Source organism: Eublepharis macularius, chromosome 6 (assembly GCF_028583425.1).
Source record: "Eublepharis macularius isolate TG4126 chromosome 6, MPM_Emac_v1.0, whole genome shotgun sequence".
NCBI classification, from domain to species: Eukaryota; Metazoa; Chordata; class Lepidosauria; order Squamata; family Eublepharidae; genus Eublepharis; species Eublepharis macularius.
In genome coordinates, this window is record NC_072795.1 from 139726989 (window position 1) to 139750425 (window position 23437).

General features: G+C 44.3%; 1 protein-coding gene across 4 annotated transcripts in view; it reads left to right on the forward strand.

The window, feature by feature from the left end:
- NRG3 (neuregulin 3) overlaps positions 1-23437 on the forward strand; it is a 972861-nt gene that overhangs the window by 773169 nt on the left and 176255 nt on the right. For 2 of the 4 annotated variants that reach the window (XM_054983168.1, XM_054983167.1), the window contains exon 4: positions 16401-16422. In XM_054983168.1, the coding sequence (XP_054839143.1) occupies positions 16401-16422 (22 nt within the window). Of the gene's footprint in view, positions 1-16395; positions 16423-23437 lie in introns of all 4 variants that reach the window. The other 2 variants (XM_054983166.1, XM_054983165.1) reach the window with 1 other exon arrangement.

Here is a 23437-nt window from a genome sequence, read left to right on the forward strand (position 1 = left end):
TTTTAATACAACCCAAGACTGCGTTTGCCTTTTTTGCCACCACATCACACTGACTGCTCATATTTAGTTTATAGTCCACTCTTACTCCAAGATTTCTTTTGCATACACTACTACCCAGAAGTGTATCCCCCATCCAGTATTTTTGCTTCACATTTTTGTTACCCAGATGTAATCCTGTGCACTTATCTATGTTGAAATGCATCCTGTCCATAACCACCCACTTCTCCAGAGTATTCAGGTCTTGTTGAATTTGAACTCTATCTTCTTGGGTGTTCGCCACTCCTCCCAATTTGGTATCATCAGCAAATTTAATGAGTAGCCCAGTTACCCCTTCATCCAGATCATTGATAAAAATATTGAAAAGTACCAGGCCCAAAACCAAGCCCCGCGGCACCCCACTGGACACCTCCCTCCACTCTGATGAAACGCCATTAACCACTACTCTTTAGGTGCAATCCTCTAACCATTTACATATCCACCGAACTGTCCTATAGTCCAGTCCGCAGTCTTCAGTTTACCCATTAGAATGTCATTTGGAACCTTATCAAAAGCTTTACTGAAATCCAGGTAAATCACATCGACAGAGTTCCCATGATCCAGTAAGCTCATCACTCAATCAAAGAAGGCAACCAGGTTGGTCCTTCAAATGCTTACAGATCGATCCCTTTAAAATCTGCTCTAATATCTTCCCAGCAACAGAAGTCAGACTGACCGCCCTGTAGATTCCCCGGGTCATCCTTCTTCCTTTTCTTAAAGACTGGGATAACATTTGCTCTTCTCCAATCTTGTGGCACATCCAGTCCTCCAGGAGGTCTTGAAGATGATGGACAGAGGCTCTGCAAGTTCTCTAGAAAGTTTTTTGAGCACTCTTGGGTGCATACCATCTGGCCAAAGGGATTTGTATTCGTCCAGTGCAGCCAGGTGCCTCTCCGCAACCTCTCTGTCAATGTCAATTAGCCCCCAAGGTGTTCTGTCATGTCTACTACCATCTCTAGATGGGCTCCAGTTCTTCAGGGAGAAAACAGAGGAAAAAAGTCATGAAGCCTGTCTGCTTTTTCTCTGTCCTCCATCAGAGTTTCTCCTTCCACTCCCAAGAGCGGTCCAATTGCCTCTTTTACCTTGTGTTTGCTTCTCACATATCTGTAGAAGTTTTTCTTGTTGTAGCGAGCCCCCCTGGCCAGACCCAGCTCATACTGAGCTTTGGCTTCTCTGATGGCTGATCTGCAGTACTTAGTAACCCTCATATATTCCTCTTTAGAGGTCTGTCCTTCTCTCCATTTCCTGAACATTTCCTTTTTCTTCCTTAGATTATTCTGGAGCTCTCTGTTCATCCACATCAGTTCATTGGAGCCCTTACCATGTGTCCATCTTGCTGGAATAGTGAGGGCTTGAGTTTGCAAAAGCTCATGTTTGAGAAGAGCCCACCCTTCACTCACTCCTTTCCCTTCCAGCACACTCCCCAACAGAATGACTCTCATCAAGCCTCTGAGTTCATTGAAGTTGGCCCTACGAAAATCTAACCTACAAGTCTGACTATGAACTTCCTTGGCCCTGCACAGCAACTGGAATTCAAGGAGGACATGATCACTTCCCTCTAAGGTTCCCACCACCTTCACCCCATCTACCAAATCTTCCCTGTTGTTTAAAGTAAGTCTAGTATGACTGAACCCATTGTAGCTTCCTCCACCATTTGAAAAAGGAAGTTATCGGCCAGGCAGTTCTGAAAATTGTGTGATTCTTGTTGCTTTGTTGAACTTGTCTCCCAGCACACATCGGGGAAGTTGAAGTCACCCATAATTATAAGGTTCTGATGTCTAGATACTCTATGAATCTATTCAAGGAGGGCAGCATCCATTTCTTCTCCCTGGTCAGGTGGTCTGTAGCAGACTCCTACAACAATACCCTTTGTCTTTCCTCCCCTTGTTTCCACCCGTATACTTTCCACTGGGCTGTCAACCACAATCTCCAGAACTTGCTGACAATCAAGCCCTCTCCTCACATACAATGCCACTCTGCCTCCTCTTCTACCCTTCCTTTTTTTCTTGAACAACTTGTACCCATCCACTACCACATTCCAGTCATGAGAATCATCCCACCAAGTCTCAGTAATTCCTACTATATCGTAGCCCTCTGTTTGCAAGAGAAACTCAAGCTCTTCCTTCTTATTACCCATACTTTGGGCATTGGTATATAGGCACCTGTATCCTTGTACCTTTGTTTGATCTGTCCTACCCAGGTGGGTCCCTGCTGTTATCACTTCTTCATTGAAATCCCCATGTTGATCGTCCCCTTCCCCTTGTGGCATCAGTTTAAAGCTTTCCTGATGAAGCTCTCCAGGTTCTTTCCAAACATTTTCTTCCCTGACCTTGAGAGGTGAAGCCCATCATGTGCTAGAAGGCCTTCTCTGAGAAAATTTATTCCGTGGTCCCAGAACCCAAAGCACTCCTGCTGGCACCACCACCTCAGCCAACGATTCACCTCGAGTATGCTCTGCTCCCTTCGCATTCTTCTTCCTTTGACAGGAAGGATAGAATAGAATACCACCTGTGCCCCCAATGTCTTTAACTGCCTTCCAAGAGCTTCATAGTCCTCTTTAATTCTTGCAGTGGTATTTGTGGCTGTGTCATTTGTTTCCACGTGAACCAGCACAAAACGGGTACTGTTCAGTTGGTCTGATCAGTTTCGGCAGTCAGTCTGTAATATCCTGAATTCTGGCTCCCGGCAAGCAACATCTCTCGGAGTAGGGGTCTGGCCTGGACACATGACGTTCCATACCCCTGAGCAGAGAGTCCCCGATGACCACCACCTTCCATTTTCTTCTTCCATTTTTTTCCCCATGCTGTCATGGGGGTGTGGCTAGTGAAGAGTCTATTGCCTGAAAACACTGGTGAAGTGAGAGTTGTGTGTGTGTGTGCTGTGGGGGGTTGCTTTGTTCAGTTGCTGGAGGCTTGCTTAGAGAAGCAAGGGTTGGCTTTGGGTTCTTGTCCTCTTCAAGAAGTAGAGAAGCAACAGACATAGTAACGGTTGATAGCTAGATGTGTTAGGGACTGAGTTTTATTCTGAATGTCCCTCTTGAAACTTCACCACCTTGAGTTTTATTATTAAGTACATTGCCTAAATTCCCCCAAAGCCCCCTTAGATAATTTATTTACTTATTTGCATTATTTATTGTCCACCTTTCTCACTGAGACTCAAGGCATATTATACAATGTGAGTCGGTACAGTCAATTCCATAACATTTCAGTAAATGTAATAAGGTAGGCAAATGGACATTTGCAAAGATTTAAACCAGCAGAAATCCAATACGTAGTCAAGAGGTGCTGAAATAGAGCATAAACAATTCTAAAGCTGACATATTAAGCGACATGGGAACTAACTCATAGGATTATACTTATAGCAAGAGCAGTAAAGTCTATAGTCACTCCCTATACCTTTACTAAGGCAACTCTTCAAGTCTGCTCCATTATCTTATAGCCTTCCTATCCGAGTAAAAAAAAGCTATCTTGAATAATTTGGTTACCGGAAAAATTCCCACAGGAAAAAGCCCACACAGAAAAAAACCCACAAGGAAAGAAGCCCATGTGGAAATAATGTTTTTATTAATTACTCCTTTTTAAATTGAATTGCAGAGATTTGGCGATATATGTTGTTGGGTGCAGCAACAAACTTTTTAATTTGCACACATGGAAAAATGCCCACATATTGTAATTTCTATTTGATGGACTGCAGAGGGACCTGGCTTGCCACAAACTAACACTGGCTAATGCACAGGCAGGTCACCTAGAGGTGAAAAAGAGGAAATATACGGCACTACATGACATGGGCCGTTTTCACACTACCATTCATTCTATCTAAAGCAGGCAATCTGTGTGCGTGCCTGAGAGAAAATTTGTGTGTATTTGAGTGAGAAATTGATATCTGAAGCAGGCGAACTGTGTGAAGCCTGAGAGAGAAAGTTTATGAAAATCTGAGTGACTGTGCCTATGAAAAGAAACTTTAAGAACAGATAACACTCTTTGAAACCATCAAGCTTAAAAAATAATATGAAACTGATACACTTCTTGTAAAGATAAAAGTTGGTGGGTTGTTTTGTTTATTCCAGAGTATCTGTTATTCCCATACCCCATTCCCACGAAGGAGCCTGATACTTGGGCACGGTATTAAAGGGGAAGTTTAAATTATTTTGGAATATAATTCCTGGTGGCAGCAATCTACTCAGAGGGGCCAAGAAGAAAAGGGTTAAAGGCTAAATCCTAACTGAAAGAAAGGGGCTCGTAACATGGGGGCTACCATAGAGAATGCATGCACACAAGCAGCTGTGATTTTGCCCGTGTGCAAGGTGGCAGAAGTCCCTGACCTCTATTCTTTGTACCCTTCCATAAATGCCTGCTCACCTTCCATTTTTGTGCAAAGAATAGCCATCAGAGGAGGCTATGTTCGCCCATGACATTCTGAAGGGCAAACTGGAAGACTGTGGAGTGGACTATAGGACAGTTCGGTGGATAGGGAACTGGTTAGAGTGCTTTGACTGCACTCAAAGAGTGGTGGTCAACGGCGTTTCATCAGATTGGAGGGAGGTGTCCAGTGGGGTGCTGCAAGGCTCGATTTTGGGCCCAGTACTTTTCAATATTTTTATCAATGATCTGGAGGAAGGAGTGGAAGGGCTGCTCATTAAATTTGCTGATGATACCAAATTGGGAGGAGTAGCAAACACCCAAGAAGATAACATTAAAATTCAACAAGACCTGAATACTCTGGAGAAGTGGGCAGCTGTGAATAGGATGCAATTCAACAAAGACAAGTGCACAGTATTACGTCTGGGCCACAAGAATGGGAAGCACAAATACTGGATGGGGGATACACTTCTGGGCAGTAGTATATGTGAAAGGGATCTTGGGGTAAGAGTGGACTGTAAACTGAATATGAGCAGTCAGTGTGATGTGGTGGCAAAAAAGGCTAATTCAATTTTGGGTTGTATCAAAGGGGCCATAGCATCGAAATCGCAGGAGGTCATAGTCCCTCTCTATATTGCCTTGGTCAGGCCACACCTGGAGTACTGTGTGCAGTTCTGGAGGCCTCACTTCAACAAGGATGCAGACAAAATCAAGAGGGTGCAGAGGAGAGCGACGAGGATGATCAGGGGTCTGGAGACTGAGCTCTACGAGGAAAGGCTGAGGGCCTTGGGAATATTTAGTTTGGAGAAGAGGAGATTGAGGGGGGACATGATTGCTCTCTTTAACTATTTGAAAGGCTGTCATTTGGAGGAGGGCAGGGAGCTGTTCCAGTTGGCAGCAGAGGGTAGGACTCGAAGCAACAGGCTTATATTACATGCACAAAGGTACCGGCTGGATATTAGGAAAAACTTTTTCATGGTCAGAGTAGTTCAAAGGTGGACTCAGCTGCCTAGGGAGGTGGTGAGCTCCCCTTCACTGGCAGTTTTCAAGAGGAGGCTGGATGAATACTTGTCAGAGATGCTTTAGGCTGATCCTGAACTGGGCTGGACTAGATGGTCTGTATGGCCCCTTCCAACTATGATTCTACGATTTTATGACTGCCCTGGGGAGCGTGGAGTTTCTCAAGCTTGGAGAAAGCTTGGAGCCATTCCAGGTCTGCTACGTGGTGCAAATTAGAGAGTGAGTCTGAGATCTTTAGGGTCCTCTTTGTACAAACCCAGGGAGGCAGAAAAGCCAGCTTGTTCTCTCTCCCATAAGTTACAATGGTGATGACAGTCCCTGGAGCCTGAAGGGGTGGCGAAAGGAACTTCAATGGTGCAAGCGTGGGTTCTTCCTCTCACTCATGCTAACCCCTCTGAGAGGCAGTTCTGTGAGCCAGGCTGTGCCCTACGAATAAGGTGTTACACACATTTTTGTGAAACGCATGGATGATAATGGATATATTATAAACAACTAAGTGCCAGTGGGAAAACCTTGAATGCCAAAGTTTAATTTAGTGCTTCAGAGAGAGCAGCATCGAGTAGCGAAAGAATTCTCGTGCATCAGCTGACTTCTTGTTTTCCTTTGCTTCAGAAGTCTCTGGACAAATCAGCTTCATATTTACTTAAACATCTTTGGGCAGCTTTACTTATAAAATGCAGGAGAGAAACTCTGTGAAGGTCATCGAAAGAATTCTCTTACCTCTTAGCCTTTATAATGTGCTGAAATCCATGGAGTATTTCTTGCAAGTAAACTGTTAATTTGACATGGGGCTGGAATACAAAATGTCAGGGCCATCGACACCAGTATGCAATTTCTTTTCCTTCGTTTGTTCTTAATCTCTGAACTGTACAAAAACACATGATGCACTTGAGCAGCTCTGGCAAGGCAATTATAGGCAATTGTTAACATAGATGTTTGTCAGACAGGGGCAGCGACAGACCTCAAATAAAAGGTTCAGAACTACAATTAATTGTATTGTCATTGTCAATAGGACATGCCATGTATCTCCAAATCATATACTCAAAGATTGACAGCATCAGTTCAAAGGCTGGTACTGTTAGTCTGAGGATTATGCAGCTATCAGAGGTTCGTTGAAGCTAAAGACGTATGCAACATGTTCCTTTATTTGCATATATGTTCCCATCTTCCTACACATTGGCATCACGTGTTCAGGACACTTATCTGAAATTTTATTGTCATCTGCAATCGACTTAATTGTGCATTGTTCTCCCACAGAAGTACAGATATCTTTCTTTGGAATATAATGCAGGTCTGACAGTTTCATATCCCATGCCGTTTGCACATCATCTCATCTGTCCCTTCACTCCTTCCTCCCCCATGGAGTCAATGACCACATTTTCAAACCTGCTGCCATTTTGGGATGATTATCTACAACAATGGCATGCGAGTTTCATACAAGGTGAAAAAAACTTGTTCATGGCACTCCGAATCAAGATGAAGTGAGAACTCAGTAGTAGACCAAAGATTTATTTTGTTTTATTTTATTTGAAGCAGCCTGGAAGGAAACGTCAGCTTTGCCAATACATTGTTTCTTCTGTTTGCTGCTTGTCCCCCACTGTCATCAATGTGACACAGATAATGAGAGTTCAGAACCTCTTAGGCCCAGTATGTGAAGGTTCATCATGATGGGAGATTGATAGGACAAACTTGGCAACCAGCAGTAGGGTTTGGGGGGGGGCAGGGACATGGGAGGGCATGTGACATAGCTGACATCTCTATGTCATTTTGAGGTACAACCCAGAAGTGACAATGGGTAGCTCTAGGAATTGCTGCAACTCTATGGTTTTACCATAGATTTTCTGAAGATTCCTAGAGTTACCCATTTGTTAGGGTTATGGCCCCTGCTATACTCTGGGGGTTGGGGTTCACTGGTGCATTGCAGGCCTGATCTTCTTTGGGCTTCTTTGGAAGTGCTATTAGGATCTTTGACATTGGAAGTGCTGGAGACAGCTTGAGAAGCTGTGAGACGCTAAGAAGGAATGCAGTTATCAGCATGGCCAAGGATTTTTAATCATAATAATTCTACTTTCTCTCACCTGTACTTTCTCTGCAAATATGGGAACCTAGCAAAATGGGGAGGCGGGTTAGAGTAGAGTGGGTGGTGCTTGAAGGGTTTAATGTGCCTAGTAGGGGGAGGGAAAAGGTATTCCTATCAAGAAAAGTAGGAAGGGTCAACTAGGAAGATTAGGACTTGTATGACCTGTCTTTGTCCCCATTACAACAGTGCCACTAGAGATCGGAGCAGTAAGTTATAGTGTGGTTCCTACTTCCTAGAAGCATTATTGTAGTGTCCTACAAAAGAACACTGTTTTAATGAATGAAACCAGGGCTTTTTTTCAGCGGGAACAGGGTGGAACGGAGTACCGGCACCTCTTAAAAATGGTCACGTGGCCGGTGGCCCCGCCGCCTGTGTTACCAGAACTGCTCTATTTGAATGGGGAATTAGCTAGCAGTCTGGAACTAGATTTAGTGAGGATCTTTTAACCAATATATACCGGGGTCCCTCTCCAGACGCTCATGCAATAAAGAGGCAGACTAAATAAAGACACAACGTGTTTTACTAAATAATGTGGCGTATGCCTGAACTAGATCCAGAGGAGTTAGCCGTGTTAGTCTGTAGTAGCGAAATCAAAAAGAGTCCAGTAGCACCTTTAAGACGAACCAATTTTATTGTAGCATAAGCTTTCGAGAATCACAGTTCTCTTCGTCAGATGCATGGAGGGCCAAAAGAGAAACTGGTCAGATATAGAGGAGGAGAGGGGAGGGCAGAGTAGATGCAAACATCTCCTTCTGATATGGAGATGCAAACAGCTCCTTCTGATGTGGAGATCAGTTTGCTTCTGTAAAGGTTCAGAGGAGTTAGCCGTGTTAGTCTGTAGTAGCAAAATCAAAAAGAGTCCAGCAGCACCTCCAAGACCAACCAATTCCACTGCAGCACAAGCCTTCGAGAATCACAGCTCTCCCCGCCAGATGCATCTCACAAAGAGAACCGTGGTCCCCGAAAGCCCACGCCAGGTGCCACTGGACTTTACATAGGCGGGGTCGGGGAGAGTCCAGTGCCAGCCCAGGGGCAGGGGCACGCGCCACGGAGCTGCCGCCGCCGCCGCCGCCGCCGCCGCCAGCCAGGAGCATGTGCTGGTGGCGGCAGCAGCGTGGTGCTGCTAAGCAGGCAGCCTCCCATTCAGTTGCTCTGCAGGCCAGGTGCAGCCGGCAGCCAGCTGCACCTGGCCCGCAAAGCAACTGAACAGGAGAGCCGGAAGGCCCCCTTGCGCACGCACCAGCCCCTGTGTGATGACGTCACATGCAGTGACATCATCACGCAGTTCAGTGTGCGCGTGCGTTTGCACGGAGGCAGCATTAAGCTGCCTCAGGTGCCGGCGACACTGGAGCCGGCCCTGCCCTAGTGTCATGGGCAATCATGTATCATTGAAAGTCAGTGACATCTTGGCAGCATTCAGCATGTCAGTGTATGGATCATCAAACTACATTTCCCAGGCATTGGTGCAAGGACATGAAAAACATTTGTGTTTCCGTTTAGAACACTCCAACATGTTTGGTATTGAGAATCAGGCAGGCACACTGGGCAGGGATATTTCATTCTTTAAAAGTTTGTTTGCATCATTTATACCCCTCCTTTCTCGTTTAATGGGAACCAAAAGCTTCCTACATCCTTCTCATCTCCTACATTTCATCCTCACAACAGCTCTGCGAGGTAGGTTAGGTTGAGAGTGACTGGCCCGAGGTCACCCAGTGAGGTTCCATGGCAGGGTAGGGATTCAAGAATATTTGAGAAACAAGCCACAAAGCTCTCCTTCTTCCAAACCTCAGCATAAGTGACATGATCAACTTGTGTGAGGGAAGTTTGGTCATGGCGTCCAGGGGAACTGGTCCTAACTCCCTAGGAGGGAGAGAAATTCTCCTCACCCCCCTTGAGGCGGGGAGAGTGTTTAAAAAGGGCTGTAGCCTTCTGAGTGTGTGGTTCATCAGGGAGAAGAGGGAGCTTGCCTCTATTCTGAGAGCCAGTTTGGTGTAGTGGTTAAGAGCGGCAGGTCTCTAATCTGGAGAGCCGGGTTTGATTCCCCACTCCTCCGCTTGAAGCCAGCTGAGTAACCTTGGGCTAGTCACAGCTCTCTCAGAGCTCTCTCAGCCCCACCCGCCTCACAGGGTGTTTGTTGTTGTGGGGATAATAATGATGCTTTGTAAACTGCTCTGAGTGGGCATTAAGCGGTCCTGAAGGGCAGTATATAAATCGAAATTATTATCACTTCCCCCAAACAATGAACACCCATCCAGTAGAGATGTTTCAGGGACTATTTGGTAACTCTCAAGGGATAATTAGATATTAGACTTTTTCTTTCTTTTTCTTAGCTGCTAAAGCTACTGCACTGCTCTTCCTATATACCATTGCGCTCTCCGTATTTTGTATTCTGCTGTGGCACAACAAAGACCTTTCTTTGGTTAAGCTCTGTCAACACTGTCCTCGTACACTGGTCTCCTGTTCAGCCATTTGTGAGAACTTTTCAAAGTTGTTTTATTTCCTCACTAATATCCCTCAATAATATCAGCAACCAGAGCTACCTCTAATTAAAGAGAGATTCTTCTGGCTTGTAAATCTTTTTACTGTCCTCAGTGCTTGAAAGAACTTTGTACCAAAAGCTAGCCATCAAAAGCCATAAAAATGAGCTGAAGTGCTTGTTCAGTTTTTCTACTTGTGATTGTGCTTCATGTGTCAAGTTTAAATTTAGAGCACATTCCAGTGTTTCTAGGATACCTGGAAGATATTTTGTCTGTGAATGGACAGCACTGAAGTGTACTTCAGCATATGTCTGACTGAAACAGCAACATTTGAGTCCAGTAGCAGGGCTGTTAGCAGGTGAATCCTGTCTGATATAATCTTCCACGTCAAAGGGCTAGCTCTGAAAAACAAAAATGTTGCAGTACACAACCAGAAAATGTTAATGTTTTAGTACTGGCTGAAAGATGGAGTGAATGAGAACTACAAGGAGAGTACACAGCAAATTCATTTGGAAATGTAATGCTCGTTAACTATCCATGTTGTCCTGGAGATGTCATAAACAAGCGACAATTCAGAAACCTTATGATTACTGTGAAGGCAATTTTGCATTTTTTCCCCTAATGGGGCACAGTACATCCCAGCGGGTATTCTAGAGATAAGAGCTATACCCATTTTTATGCTAGGAGGATGTGATTTCCACTTGCCTTTGGCCTTCCATCACAGGGTAAACTCCCTTTCTATTTAGAATCCTTGGTTAGCCCAAAGTTAGGTAGGACCTTTATACGTGCATGGTTTAACTGCCCCTTTGCAATGGTATTGTTAGTTGTCTGGTTGGGATCCCCATTTTGGATTGGTTTCGTCCCTGAGGGGAGACACCTGGAGGTATAACTTAAGGGAGGCCTGGGATCCAAGGCTGAGAGGCTGATCCCCAAGGTCTTTGGGAATGGGCCTGCCTGACTCAAGGAATCCTTCCTCCTCCCAAGCTGTCCTCGTTTCTGAGTTGCAGTCCCTGGAGGCAGGAGTTAATACAGCTAACACATGCCTGCGTCATGATGTCACTTCTGAGAGTGACATCGTCATGCCGCATCAGGAGCGCACCCCACCAACCAGTTAAGTGGTGGCAGGGGAGAGAGGCTAGGAGCGGGCAGATGGGAACCATCAGCGTAATGATCTGGGCTCCTCAAATGCTTCTTTTTTAACAGAAACAATCAACCTGCACCTCTGAGCCCAATGCTATTTGAAGGCAGTTTTTTCTTGTCTGTTCTATATATAGGGTTACTAGGTGCCCGCTGGTGGCCAGCAAACTCCTGGGGATTTGCCCCCTTATCTGCCAATCCCTGAGCGATCGGTGGGAGGGGTAAACTCTCAGAGCGTGCCCACCACTGGCATGCACCTCAGGAGCGCGCCCCATGCGTGCGCACCCACCCCTCATGCTGGCCATGGGAGCATCCCTGCGCTCCAATTTGGCCCCAAACCGGCCAAATCAGAGCGCGGGAGTGCTCCCGCAGCTGGCACAATGACATCACTTACAGAAGTGACGTTGCCACGCACTTGCCATGGTGATGTCACTTCCAGAAGTGATGTCATCACACCACCGCCAGAGTGTGCGAGGGTAAGTTCCAGCCCCCTATCCTCCTGCTGAGAGGATAGAGGGACCTGGCAACCCTATCTATATATGCTCACACTCCCATATTCCTACCAGGGAATGGTGCTGGCTCTTCCTAGAACTCTCAATCTCATTGCTGTAAGATTCCGCAGTCATTTAGGAATGTGCAGAGTGTCGTGTACTTGGAGGGGTAGGTGGTGGGGTGGAGCTCAGCTTCTACTGTCTTTGCTGTTTCTGATCTGGGGGTTTTGCTTACTCTCTGTGCCGCTGCAGTTGTTGGCTTGTCCTGTTAACCATGAAGTTACAATAAACCTTTTGTTTAACCCTTTGGAAACAGCCCCTCTTTTCTGAAGATACTACTTCCGGCGATGAGGATGGGATACATGGCATGTAGAAAGTTTTTTTTCCCTCTTCAGTAGATTCAAGCAAGTACAGAAAAATAGGATTGATGTTATTTGGACTGTGTGGAAATGAGAAAAAAAATTGGTCAGTCAGCCCAGGGACACATTGAAGAATTTAACCCTGCTTGTCCCAGTAAGTAGGAATGCTATGCAGCTAAGTTGGGTTTTTATTTAGCTGCTAATTGCATTACAGAGCCAGAGAAGAAACGTGCTGTATTACTCAGTGTTTGTGGAGCAGATACATTTGATTTTGCCCAGGCCGTGGTAGCACCAGCTAAGCTTGCTGAGACAACTTTTGGGGACATTTTGACTGTCTTGGGAGAACATTTCTCACCACAGCCTTCTGAGAGCCAAGCTACAAGTGGATCCACTTGATCAAGTGGGGCGCAAGTGAATGGCAAGTGAACAGGGAGGAATACACACGAGTAATGCTTTTTACGAGCAGGACCAGAGGTCTCTGTTGAACAGCAAAGAGTAACTTGATTTAGCAGAAACAAAGAAAAGAACACAAGGCCTAGCACAGGCTTTCCCTAGCAGGCCTTCATATACAGATATGAGTAAAACCTGGAGTGGAACTGCTCTAGGTTTTAGTATCCTGGACTAACATAATACCTTAAACAGACACCACAGTATTACAATTGCTGCTACTAGGGGAGAGTTCTTTTTGCAGTTGTGTCCGTCCTGTCTCTAGGGTCATTCCCAGGAAGCCCAGAAGCCCTCCGGAGGCCTGCGTGATGATGTCACTTCTGGGAATGACATCATCATTCGGCATCAAGAGCGCATCCCAGGAGGCCCATTTCCAAACCTTTTCCCCCATCGACCAGATAAGTGGCGGCGAGGGGAAGAGGCTGGGAGCAGGCATCCCCCACTCCCACCAGACCATCGGCAGCCCTAGTTAAAACCGTTTTAAAACAGTAAAATCAGCCCACATTAAAAAGCTGTTCTAAATAAAACAGATTTTAGCTGCCGTCTTTAGCTAAAGAGTGTGGGGGGGGGGGCAAGCACACTTTCCTGGGGAGATTGTTCTACAATCATAGGACTGCCACCGGAAAGTCCCTCTCCCATGTACCCATGCGCTTCTTTGGCTCATGGCATCGTCAGGAGTGCCTCTCCCTGTGATCTTAACTCTTGAGCAGGACTATATGGGAGAAGACGGTCTGTTCCCAAGCCCAAGCTGTTTCTTCACAAAGGCTTGTGATTCAACTCGGAGCAATTGCTTTTCAAATATAAACAATATCATTGTTGAAATAATTTCCTAGTAAAGCAACAGTGATTAGTATTGAGAGTTCTGAAGTTCTCCCTTTCCACCTGGTTGGATTTATTTTTAGCTCCCTGGGAAAGTACAGGACATTCTGAAATACCTGAACATTGCTGAACTATTGTGCAAAACACTTGTGAGAGTGGCTCTCAGCCTTTGTTTTGTTGTTTTCATAATGTACTCTTCATTTCTGATGTTGCGAGGCAACTTGTACATGCCAAGCCGTAATGAAGATGTTGCAAAACAACACTCACCTACCAGTATACATTCCTGCAGAACTGGAAAGCAAGGGGGGGAAAACACCATAACGGGGAAATGCAGGAAATATACTAATAAAGAGATGTCAAGTATGTCAAGTTTCTAGATGATGTGATAGATCTTAACCATTTCATTACTTGTAGCAGACTGGTTGGTAGTAGATTAAAGTAAGACAGAAAGATGTAATGGTATACACAAAGGAGTAGTTGGCTTCTGAAACATACTTCCCAAGATGTGGTGATATCCACTGGTTTAGAAAGATTTTTAAAGGGTCTGGAGTCATTTATGGGGATAGATAGGGAACAGGGACAAGGGGGCATGTGTGTGACATCAGTGACATCACCAACATTGTCATGTCACTTCCAGATAGAATCCAGAAGTGACAGAGAATAGCTCTAGGAAACTCCAGAAACTCTATGGTTTCTGACAATTCCTTCAGCTATTGTTCGCTAGTTCCAGATTGTTCCCAGAAGTGACATAGTGATGTGGTGTTGCTGTTTTTTATAGCTTGAGTCCTTGCAAGGCTAGAAGTAGAAGAATGAGAATCTGTCAGCCAGGGTAGCCACATGAACCCCCCAAGTTCAGAGCTAGATTGTTTCTGATTGTCCGGTGCTTAAGAGCAGACAGCAGGAGAGGGAGGGGTCCCAGGTACATCAGCAGCCAAACTAGAGGTGGGGGGGGGCATTTACCTCCCCCACATATGTGAAGCGTGAGCACGCTCCCATGCCCAACCGTTGCACTGGAAAATGACATCATTACATGGAATCTATACTGGAAGGTGTGTGTGTGATTTGCTAAAAATCACCTGTAAATACTAAGTTTGGGGGCAATTTTGAGTGAATCACTCTCCTGGCATGACCCATAGCTTCTCTGTCAAACTGGAAACCGATGTCATTTTCCAGCACTATGAGGAATTGTGCATGCATCCCCCCAGGTGCTGTCCCTGCCAGCCAGGTGAGTGGAGGCAGGAGGGCAGGGGCTGGGGTTGGGGACCCCCTACTTGTGGGCTTCCCTGTGGACTCTGACTGAACACTGTTGGAATCGGGGAGCTGGACGGAAAGGACCATCGGTCTGATCCAGCTATCTCGGCTATCTTGTACTCTTCTGTTCAGCTAAGCAAGTTGTTAGCAAGTGAATGTTGTATTCTGGGATTTGATATAATTGTTCATGGTGACTTCTAGAAATTCTATGAAAGCTGACCGAGATTTGAAGGTCAGGTATGAGAACAATACTAAGCTTGTCCATTCGGTTTTCTACTGTGGTCTATTTAATGGGGCTTGCGCCCAAGAAAGATTTCCTCAGATGGCACCCTGTAACTCCCACAGTTCAACATTTCCTCCTGTGTGATTTCGATTTCCCGGTGTTTCCACACAGGACTCTATTGTAAGGTAAACTTCAAACCAAATGCATTTTGAGTATGTGCCATGGAGACATCTTAACTAATGTGAGGGAAATGTTCTTCATTTTGGTACAGGAATGAACAAGTATCCCATTTTCAAACTTTTTAAATACATATATAATCAGGATTCCTTGAGATACATGTATACCAAATTTCACCCCTCTCGGTGGGGCGGGGCTATCTAATTTTGTAGTATATTTCATGTTCCCATTTCACAGAAGAGATGAAACTTGCTGTTTTCTATTAAACATATGCCAAATTTCATATTTTGAGACTGTCTGGAAACATTTTGTGATAAATTTCATATTGCCTCCTTTTTCAGGAGATATGCACATTCTTCAAAATTTTCTGCCCACCTAGGGCCTCTTTCACATTTCCATTTTGACTCAGTTCTTATCCATTCCTGCCCCAACTTCATGTATAGTGATGTGGGGGTAGCCATTTCAAACAGTGACGCTTTTTCATGTGCAAGAAGGGGCTCGCTACCTCCCTCCCCTGGGCTACCAGAGCTTTTGCATTTAAAAAAAAATGAAACAAAAACATTACTATAGCACTGTAATGCAGTATAGCAGCTACTTTGAATTTCCAGTTTTCATTTTTAAAAAATAAGGGAAAGGTCTATCTCTGCAAGGAGAGGGGCTAGAGACATACTAAAAATAGTAAAGAGTAGCACCTTTAAGACTAACCAACTTTATTGTAGCATAAGCTTTCGAGAACTACAGCTCTCTTCGTCAGATGCATTATCAGCTTTTGAGAACTACAGCTCTCTTCGTCAGATGCATTGTCAGCTTTTGAGAACTACAGCTCTCTTTGTCAGATGCATCTGATACTAAAAAATCTGAGGATTCAGAGAACCTGCTATTGTTGCAACACTACAGAGCTGATCTGTATACATTCAGAAAAAGAAGAATGCTGGGATTAGGCAGGAAAATTGAAAAGGTGGTGCTGTCGGAAGCGCTACGGACTTTTCAAACAGTACTCCGTGTGAATGGCAGGCACACTGAAAAGTTGAGAACAGGGAAAACAGTTTTTAAAAACCCAGCGCAACCCCACATGTAAATGGGACACAAGTGGTTGTGTTTGAAAAGGTTTTTTAAAAAAGCTTTTAGCAACTGGCAGCTGAACTGATTATGTCAGAAATGGTGAAAAAAAATCCACTAGTTAGTCAGAAGTCAAAATGGTTTACAAAAGGACCTCAGTGTGTTCCATACCCCAGGTTTGGTGAAGAAGTGCCGTAATCATTTTGGGGTACACTGTGAGTTTCCTGCTTTGTGGGGGAGATGTACAAATGTCCATTTTCAAGTTTTATTTCCTAAACTGTATTATTTTGGACAATGTATGCACAAAATTCATCATTCTGGGTCACAGTGTAGTTACAATTCTTATACCTCTGTGAGGCTCTAGCATTTTTATGTATGTATGTATGTATGTATGTATGTATGTATTCAATATGCTTCTTACAAATATTTTCTTCTTTTTCTTCTCTCTTTTGTTGGTATAGCTGACCATTTAGGAATTGAATTCATGGGTAAGTCTTTAAAGCTTTCCTTTTTGAATTTGCTATTGTTTATTACTATTCACAAAAGGCTTTTTTGGAGTTATACTCTGTGAAAGAATCTGAGGCACTCTAAAGAGATGCCAAGCATGGACATAACCTCTTGCGATGAGACATGAAAGCAGTTATGTGAAAAGAGTTTTCATACTTGGAGTTTTTACTTATATGAACATTTCATGAAAACCAGCTGCTATTCTGTAATTAGCAGTCATCTAGGCTCTAACTATATAGACAGTTGTATTATTCTTTCCTCCATTTTTAAATCCAAAGCAGCTTGTGTCTGGGCACATGAACAGATGAAGTTGCTTTCTACTAAGACCAGTGTTCCATCATGTAAATATTATCAAATCTGGCTAGCAGTGGTTGAGGTCTTTCATATTGCCATGCCATGGATTGAATCTGAGATTTTCTGCATACAAAACATATGCTTGGTGTCTGAGCCACAACCAATTTGGGTGTATGAGACGGGCAGCTTTAAAAAAAAACTACTTGACCCTTCTGTTTCCTCACATTTTTCAGCTAATAACTCCCCTCCTCATGCGGGTTACCCATCTGTTGAGGGAAATGGGTGGGGAACATCCAGTACTCATAGTGTCCCTCCTGAATGAAAAAGCAGCTTAGAAAGTCTGATTTTGAATGGAAGAACGACCCTGTGTGGGAGAGCCTTAAGCAGCCTTTCTCTGTGCACCATTTTTTCCCTCTTCAGATGCCACCGATTATGGATTTTAAAAATGTGGAGGAAAGAATGGTAGAAAATTGAATAACTGCATACTCCTTTGGAGTATGAAATGAAGCATTTTATGACAGAAGGTGGGTCACTCACACCTCTGATGTGGTGCTGATATTCTAACAGCAGCTTACTTTGAAGAGAGTCGTGTCTGGAATGGAGCAAAAGGTGATTGATTGGGCAATACCAATAGCTGCCACTGGGTCCTGTCCAGAAATACATTCTAGAAAGTACCTCTGCTGTTTTAACAGAAGGCAGCTTTGTTCACCTAGAAAATGAAGTCTAGGGGTGTGGGGAAGAACCAGGACATTGCACGCTGTATAGATGACTGTGCAGCTTGTTCAATAAAGTCATGTTAATGCTTGAAAGAACTGAAGGTATCTAAGCGGTTACTGAGAAGCAAATATAAACCTGGCAACAAAGTGGGGAGAACCAGTGGAAAAGTCAAGCAAGCAAGCAGCTGAAGATTGTTAGAAATGAAGGACGTGTAAGCTGTCCCTTGTTCCTGGTCTCAGGGTACAGAGGTGGCTTACAACAGAAGGAGAGAGAGAGAGAGAGAGAGAGAGAGAGAGAGAGAGGAAGACACACCACTATACTGCTCTATCTGATGCTATCCCTTGATATGCTGATTGCTTCTCTCAGGGAACTACCTTCCACATTTGTGCATTTCAAACCCTGTTGAAGAGATCAAGGTCCAGAGTCTAGCGTCACCTAGTGTCATAGAGGGCATCACTTTTCTGTCCTAAGTTGCAATCAGAATTATTTCTGTGGGTCCATACGGCTGTATTCGTAGGGTTGCCAGCATCAGGTTGGAAAATTCCTGGAGATTTTGGGGTGGCAAGTGTTATTACTGAATTACATGAGAAGTAATTGTATTGAAGCTGTTTAAGAGCTTTATTTCGTTAGATGGTCTCACATTTCTGAGATTGTTACTAGAGATGGGCACGGACCGAAATATGAACCAAAATTAAGCATGAACCAGGCCGGTTCGTGGTTCGTGAACCACGGTTCGTCGGATCCCATTTCTGACAAACCACCACGAATTTTAGGCTGGTTCATTTGGTTCTTTTTTTGATTTGTCACTGCAGACAGCCTAGTGCCAATCAATCAGTTTCCTAGACAACCAGGGATGGACTTCCTGCAGACCTTCTGCTGACCCAGAAGTGACCTTCTGCTGACCCTGACCTTCTTCTGACCTGGAAGTGATGATTTTCTGACCTGGATGTGACGTTTTCACGAACCAAATGAACCAGTTCGCGAACCAGAGACAGGTTCATGAAAGTTTGTGGTTCTTGGTTTGTGAAATTTGACAAACCACGAACTACATGGTTCGGTTTTTTTCTGGTTCATGCCCATCTCTAATTGTTACCACCTGGAGGCTGGCAGCCCTGTGTTTCCCCCTCACGATACAGCAATGTCCCCACAGCAAAGGTGGAGAACACATTGCAGATCTGCATTAAACTGTTGAAACTGGTTTCTTGTTTTCTTGATTTATTCATTTTACCTAGATTTCTATCTGACTCAGCAGAAATCTATATATAAACTAAGGGACAATATCTCCTTAGAGCAGGATGGATTTGCAGCCTCCTTCCAATCCGGTAGGCCTCAGGTTCTCCACCAGCCCAGAATGGATTAGCTGTGCAATTGCATTTACAGAAAAATCACTGTAATGATTTTAAGTAAATGTGTGTGTGTCTTTAAATTCACAGTGTGGTATAGATGAAGTGTGTAGGTGAAAGAGGGGGAGGAGTGAGTGATATAATTGGTTGATGACTGAGAGGGTGGGCAGAGTGAAGGCAGTTGTAGACTGAGAGTGGAGAGAAAAGATTCAGTCAGGGCAAGAGAGGCAGGCTGTGTGCAGCCTGAGCTTGTGTATGTTGTCTGAGAGAAATATAACCTGTGTGGTAGCCTGAACTGTGTGTTTGTGAAAGAACATTCAGTCAGGAAAAGCAGGCAAACTGTGTGTGCATCTGAGAAAAGATCTGTGTGACTGGGTTTGAGTAAAGTAACTTTAAGAATTGAGAACTACTCTTTTGAAACCATCAAGTTTTAGAAATTATATGAAACCAATACGCATCTTATAAAAATAAAAGTTTACTTTGTTTTTTTTTAATCCCAGAGTTATTCCTGTATCCCATTCCTTTCCTCAGGGCCACATAGTACCATGAAAAGCCTGACCCTTGGGCACGTTACTAAAAGGAGAAATTTAAGTTATTCTGGAATTTAATTCCTGGTGGCAGCAATCTACCAAGAGGGGGCAAGAATAAAAGGCTTAAAGACCAAATCTGCCCAAGAGAAAGAAAGGGGTCGTAAATCACCATGAATAAAGCAGGTCTTTAAAAAGATGGGAGAACAACTGGGAGAACATTAGATTGCAGAAGTTTGACAGTGAGTTGAGTAAATGAGTGATGTCAATCCCAGAAAAAGCTTCTGGCATAGATGAACTGAAGGTAACAGATTATATATCACTTCAGTTCAACTCGAATGAGAAAATGAGGACTTGGTAACGATGATATTATTATTGGGCGTTGCATGTTCCATGGGAAAAATGATAAAGTGCAAATGGCCAATTAATAAAGTGCAACTTGAAAAGGAGACTAACACAGAAATCTAGCATCTGGGATTAAAGATGAGTCATTTAGCAAAGGAAATTCCTGCTTCTGTCATGTCAGATACCTTCATAAAAACATATGCCAAACAAAACACACAACTGTCTGTCTGTTTGCGTGTGCATGCGTGCACGCATGTTGAGAAAAGGATCATCTTGCTAGAGCATGCAGAAAGCCAAAAAAAAAAGGGCATCAACCTCTGAGTCAACTTCAGAGAGCCCTGTGGCACAGACTGCTAAGCTACAGTACTGCAGTCCAAGCTCTGCTCACGACCTGAGTTCGATCCTGGCAGAAGCCAGGTTCAGTTAGCTGGCTCAAGATTGACTCAGCCTTCCATCCTTCCAAGGTCAGTAAAATGAGTACCCAGTTTCCTGGGGGTAAAGTGTAGATGACTGGGGAAGGCAGTGGCAAACCATGCCATAACAAAAAGTCTGCCAAGAAAACATCATGGTACGACATCCCCCCATGGGTCAGTAATGACTCGGTGCTTGCACAGGGGACTACCTTATTTACAAAATATCTACAATTAAATATATAATCCAACCTTACAATAGCCAAACAGAATAAAATATAAAGTCTACAATGTGGTCGATAGCAGATAGCCTTAAATATAAATTCTGGCTTCAACAGAATGTATCTTCCATTTTGAACTTCAGTTGCGGCTGATAGGTAGCCCCAGGTTACAACTCGTTTCAGCTTACCTTTTATCAAAACCATGATTTCCAACACAAGACAAACAGCTTAGGCACAACAAAATCAACTCCAATTCAAGTACATTTTTAAGCCGTATTAGCCATTAAACCATTTTCCTCAGGATCAGAGTCCTCCAGTATTTCCCTCTGGCAACAATACATATACATACATGTATAGTAAATATAGTAAAGCGGGAAAAGTAAGTTTCTTTTCTGGTTTACTCACCTTCCTCCTTTTCAAACTTATTTATGGAAAATATGTAAGTTTTGCCCTGGGTGTCATGCCCAAGAAGGCTTCTGGTGAATTCTAGCTGATACACCACCTCTCATACCATTCTACAGGATGCTTGCTCAGTCCGGTATGTCTCCTTCGACCATGTGGTCTGTTTGGTACAGTCTTGCGAGCTGGGGCACTCATGGCTAAGTGTGACATACAATCAGCCTTCCAGTTCTTGCTGGGGCACCCCTCTGATTATTGTCTGCTAGTTTTCACGTTCAATGGCTGTTGGTACTTGGATAAGGTCATGTTAGTGGGGTGCACTGTTGCCTGTGTGGCCTTCAAGACCTTCGGCACCTTTCTAGAATGACTAAGGATCGTTGCAGTTCTCCCCATGTTATGTACTATATGGATGACATCCTGTTTGTTGGTCTAACTGGTCTAACTTTCAAGAGCTGGCTGTGGAGTTGCGTGTACTGCTGTCACCAGAGAAGACTGGGGGCCCCTTGGCATGGCTACTGTATTTGAGTATCTTGATCAACTTGGCGGCTGGCTCCTCCAGCCTGCTGGTGGACAAGTTGGTAACCCTCTGAGGCTTGATAGAGTCATCACTAGCACAAAAAGCACTTTGAGGGAGATCCAGTTGTTACTGGGGCACTTTAACTTTGCTTGCAAAGTGATGGCCCCCTAGGAGGGCCTTCTGTGCTGACTTTGCCAGTGCAATTTTTGTGGTTACAGGGACCCACAATCACATCAATCATCAAGGGGATGAATGAGATGAAGGCAGACATGTGGGTGTGTGGCACACATTCCTCAATAACTTCAGCCTCACATCCTTTTGACTGTCACCTGCAGACTTTGGGGCTGCCTGATGCGACTGGTGGCACAGGGTTTGGCGTGCCCAATTTTGGCCTACCTCCTGGTAAGACACAGATATAATCAGGGAACTTGCATTCCTGGAATTCTTCTCCATACTGGTCATGGTTGTCTTCTGGCATTTCAGAATTCAAGGGTATGTTTTATAGTGTAACAATCAAGCATTCGTGCAAATGGTGAACCATTGTTCTAGTTGCAGATACCAGGATGGCTTCTAGACCTGGCTGTCAGGAGCTGGTGAGCTGGATGGAGGCTGTTGCTTGCTGGAACCAGGGTGGGGGCTCTATATGTGAGTTGTCTGGGTGAGTTTGTGCCCAGATGTCCAGGGTGTTGCCAGTTGGCTCTTGTAAGGGCGAGGAAGGATTTTTTTTCCCCTGCAGGGCCAGAATGGCTGCAGGCCTGAGGTTGTGTGTATTTCGCCTTCTCTGGGTACTGGGTGGGGATCATCATTGGGGGAGGAGGGTTGCATCTCCAACTAGGCTACAGCAGTGGGAGTGTTGGCGGGAGTCAGGCAGCACACTGTGAAGGTTTCTGGACATTGGGCAAGATCCACTGGATTGAGTTGTGCTGGCCCCCCCTTTTCCAAGGTCCCCTTAAAGGTGAAGCTGAATGGATTTGTCAGGTCTGGCCATTGCAGACTTCACTCTGGGTGCAGGGACCACTGAGGTCACAGCCAAACAGGTGTTACACCTCCTACCATCTGGTGGTGGCCAGCTGGTGGCTGGAGAAGGCATGCCATGGTACATCAGGTGATCATTCAATGCCGTGGATACTGTCCTATGCTGTGACTTTGCTCCAATTGCTGTAATCCATCAAGTTTTGGCCTATTTTCTTCCCAAAACCTGTGTGTTGTGTATTAATTGCCAGGACTAGCCTCATACATAGACTATATGTTTGTAAAAGAAACCATATTTTCAGATCAAGTCAACATGTTCATGAACTCAGTTACTCCCCTCAAGAAATAATTTCAAGGCTATGTACCTAATAGGGCATTTATAGTGGTATCCTAAGATGAAACCAATTCTAATGGATAATACTATAATAACTATAAGTTACACCAAGGGTGTAACTGCTTATCATAGCATTATCCATTAGAACTGATTTCATCTTGATAAGAGGGATGCTAGAGGCACAATTCCATGCATTGCTTTAAGTGAGGTTAGACTGGAATGACCCAGGACAGCACTGTTCTTTGTCCCTAATTGCCTAATACAAGACAATGCAGCAAAGCCCAACAGGATTCTTCTGGCACCTTAAAAATAAACATTTTATTCCAGCATAAGCCCACTTCTGCTATTGCTGTTCCTCTGTTGACACATGCAGCATGTGTCAGTGAAATGTCACTGAAATTTGGAAGCTAAAGGCTAAAGGATGTATATCCTCATTGGCTGTGATACTTAGCCTGTATGAAGCCTGCTGGCCACTTGGTAAAAGCACTGTTTTGTAGGTCAGAACCTCATATGTCACTGAATGCCCATCAGCTAATGTAGCATATTTTTCTTTTTTTATGAAACCTCACTGGGTTATAATACACAGGCCTGTCATTTTCTGCCAGGGATTTTGCATAATTTCTTTTGAAACTGCTTGAAATGTGCAAGGCATCAAGTCAACTGCAATCTCCTAGCAAAGACTCCAAAGCAACATGTCACTTACCCCAAATTGTTTTCAGCAGGCTTCTCCTTCCACCAGCTCCATTTATTTTCACTTGGCAAATGATGTCGGGAAATAATGCATTGTTTTGACAGTCACATGAGGGAACCTTGTGAAATCAGAACAAACAACATTTACACACTATGTAGAAAGTTTGAGTATTCAGAAGGGTTTGGACAATGGGTTTTGTGATAGGTTTCATAGACACATTAAGTGG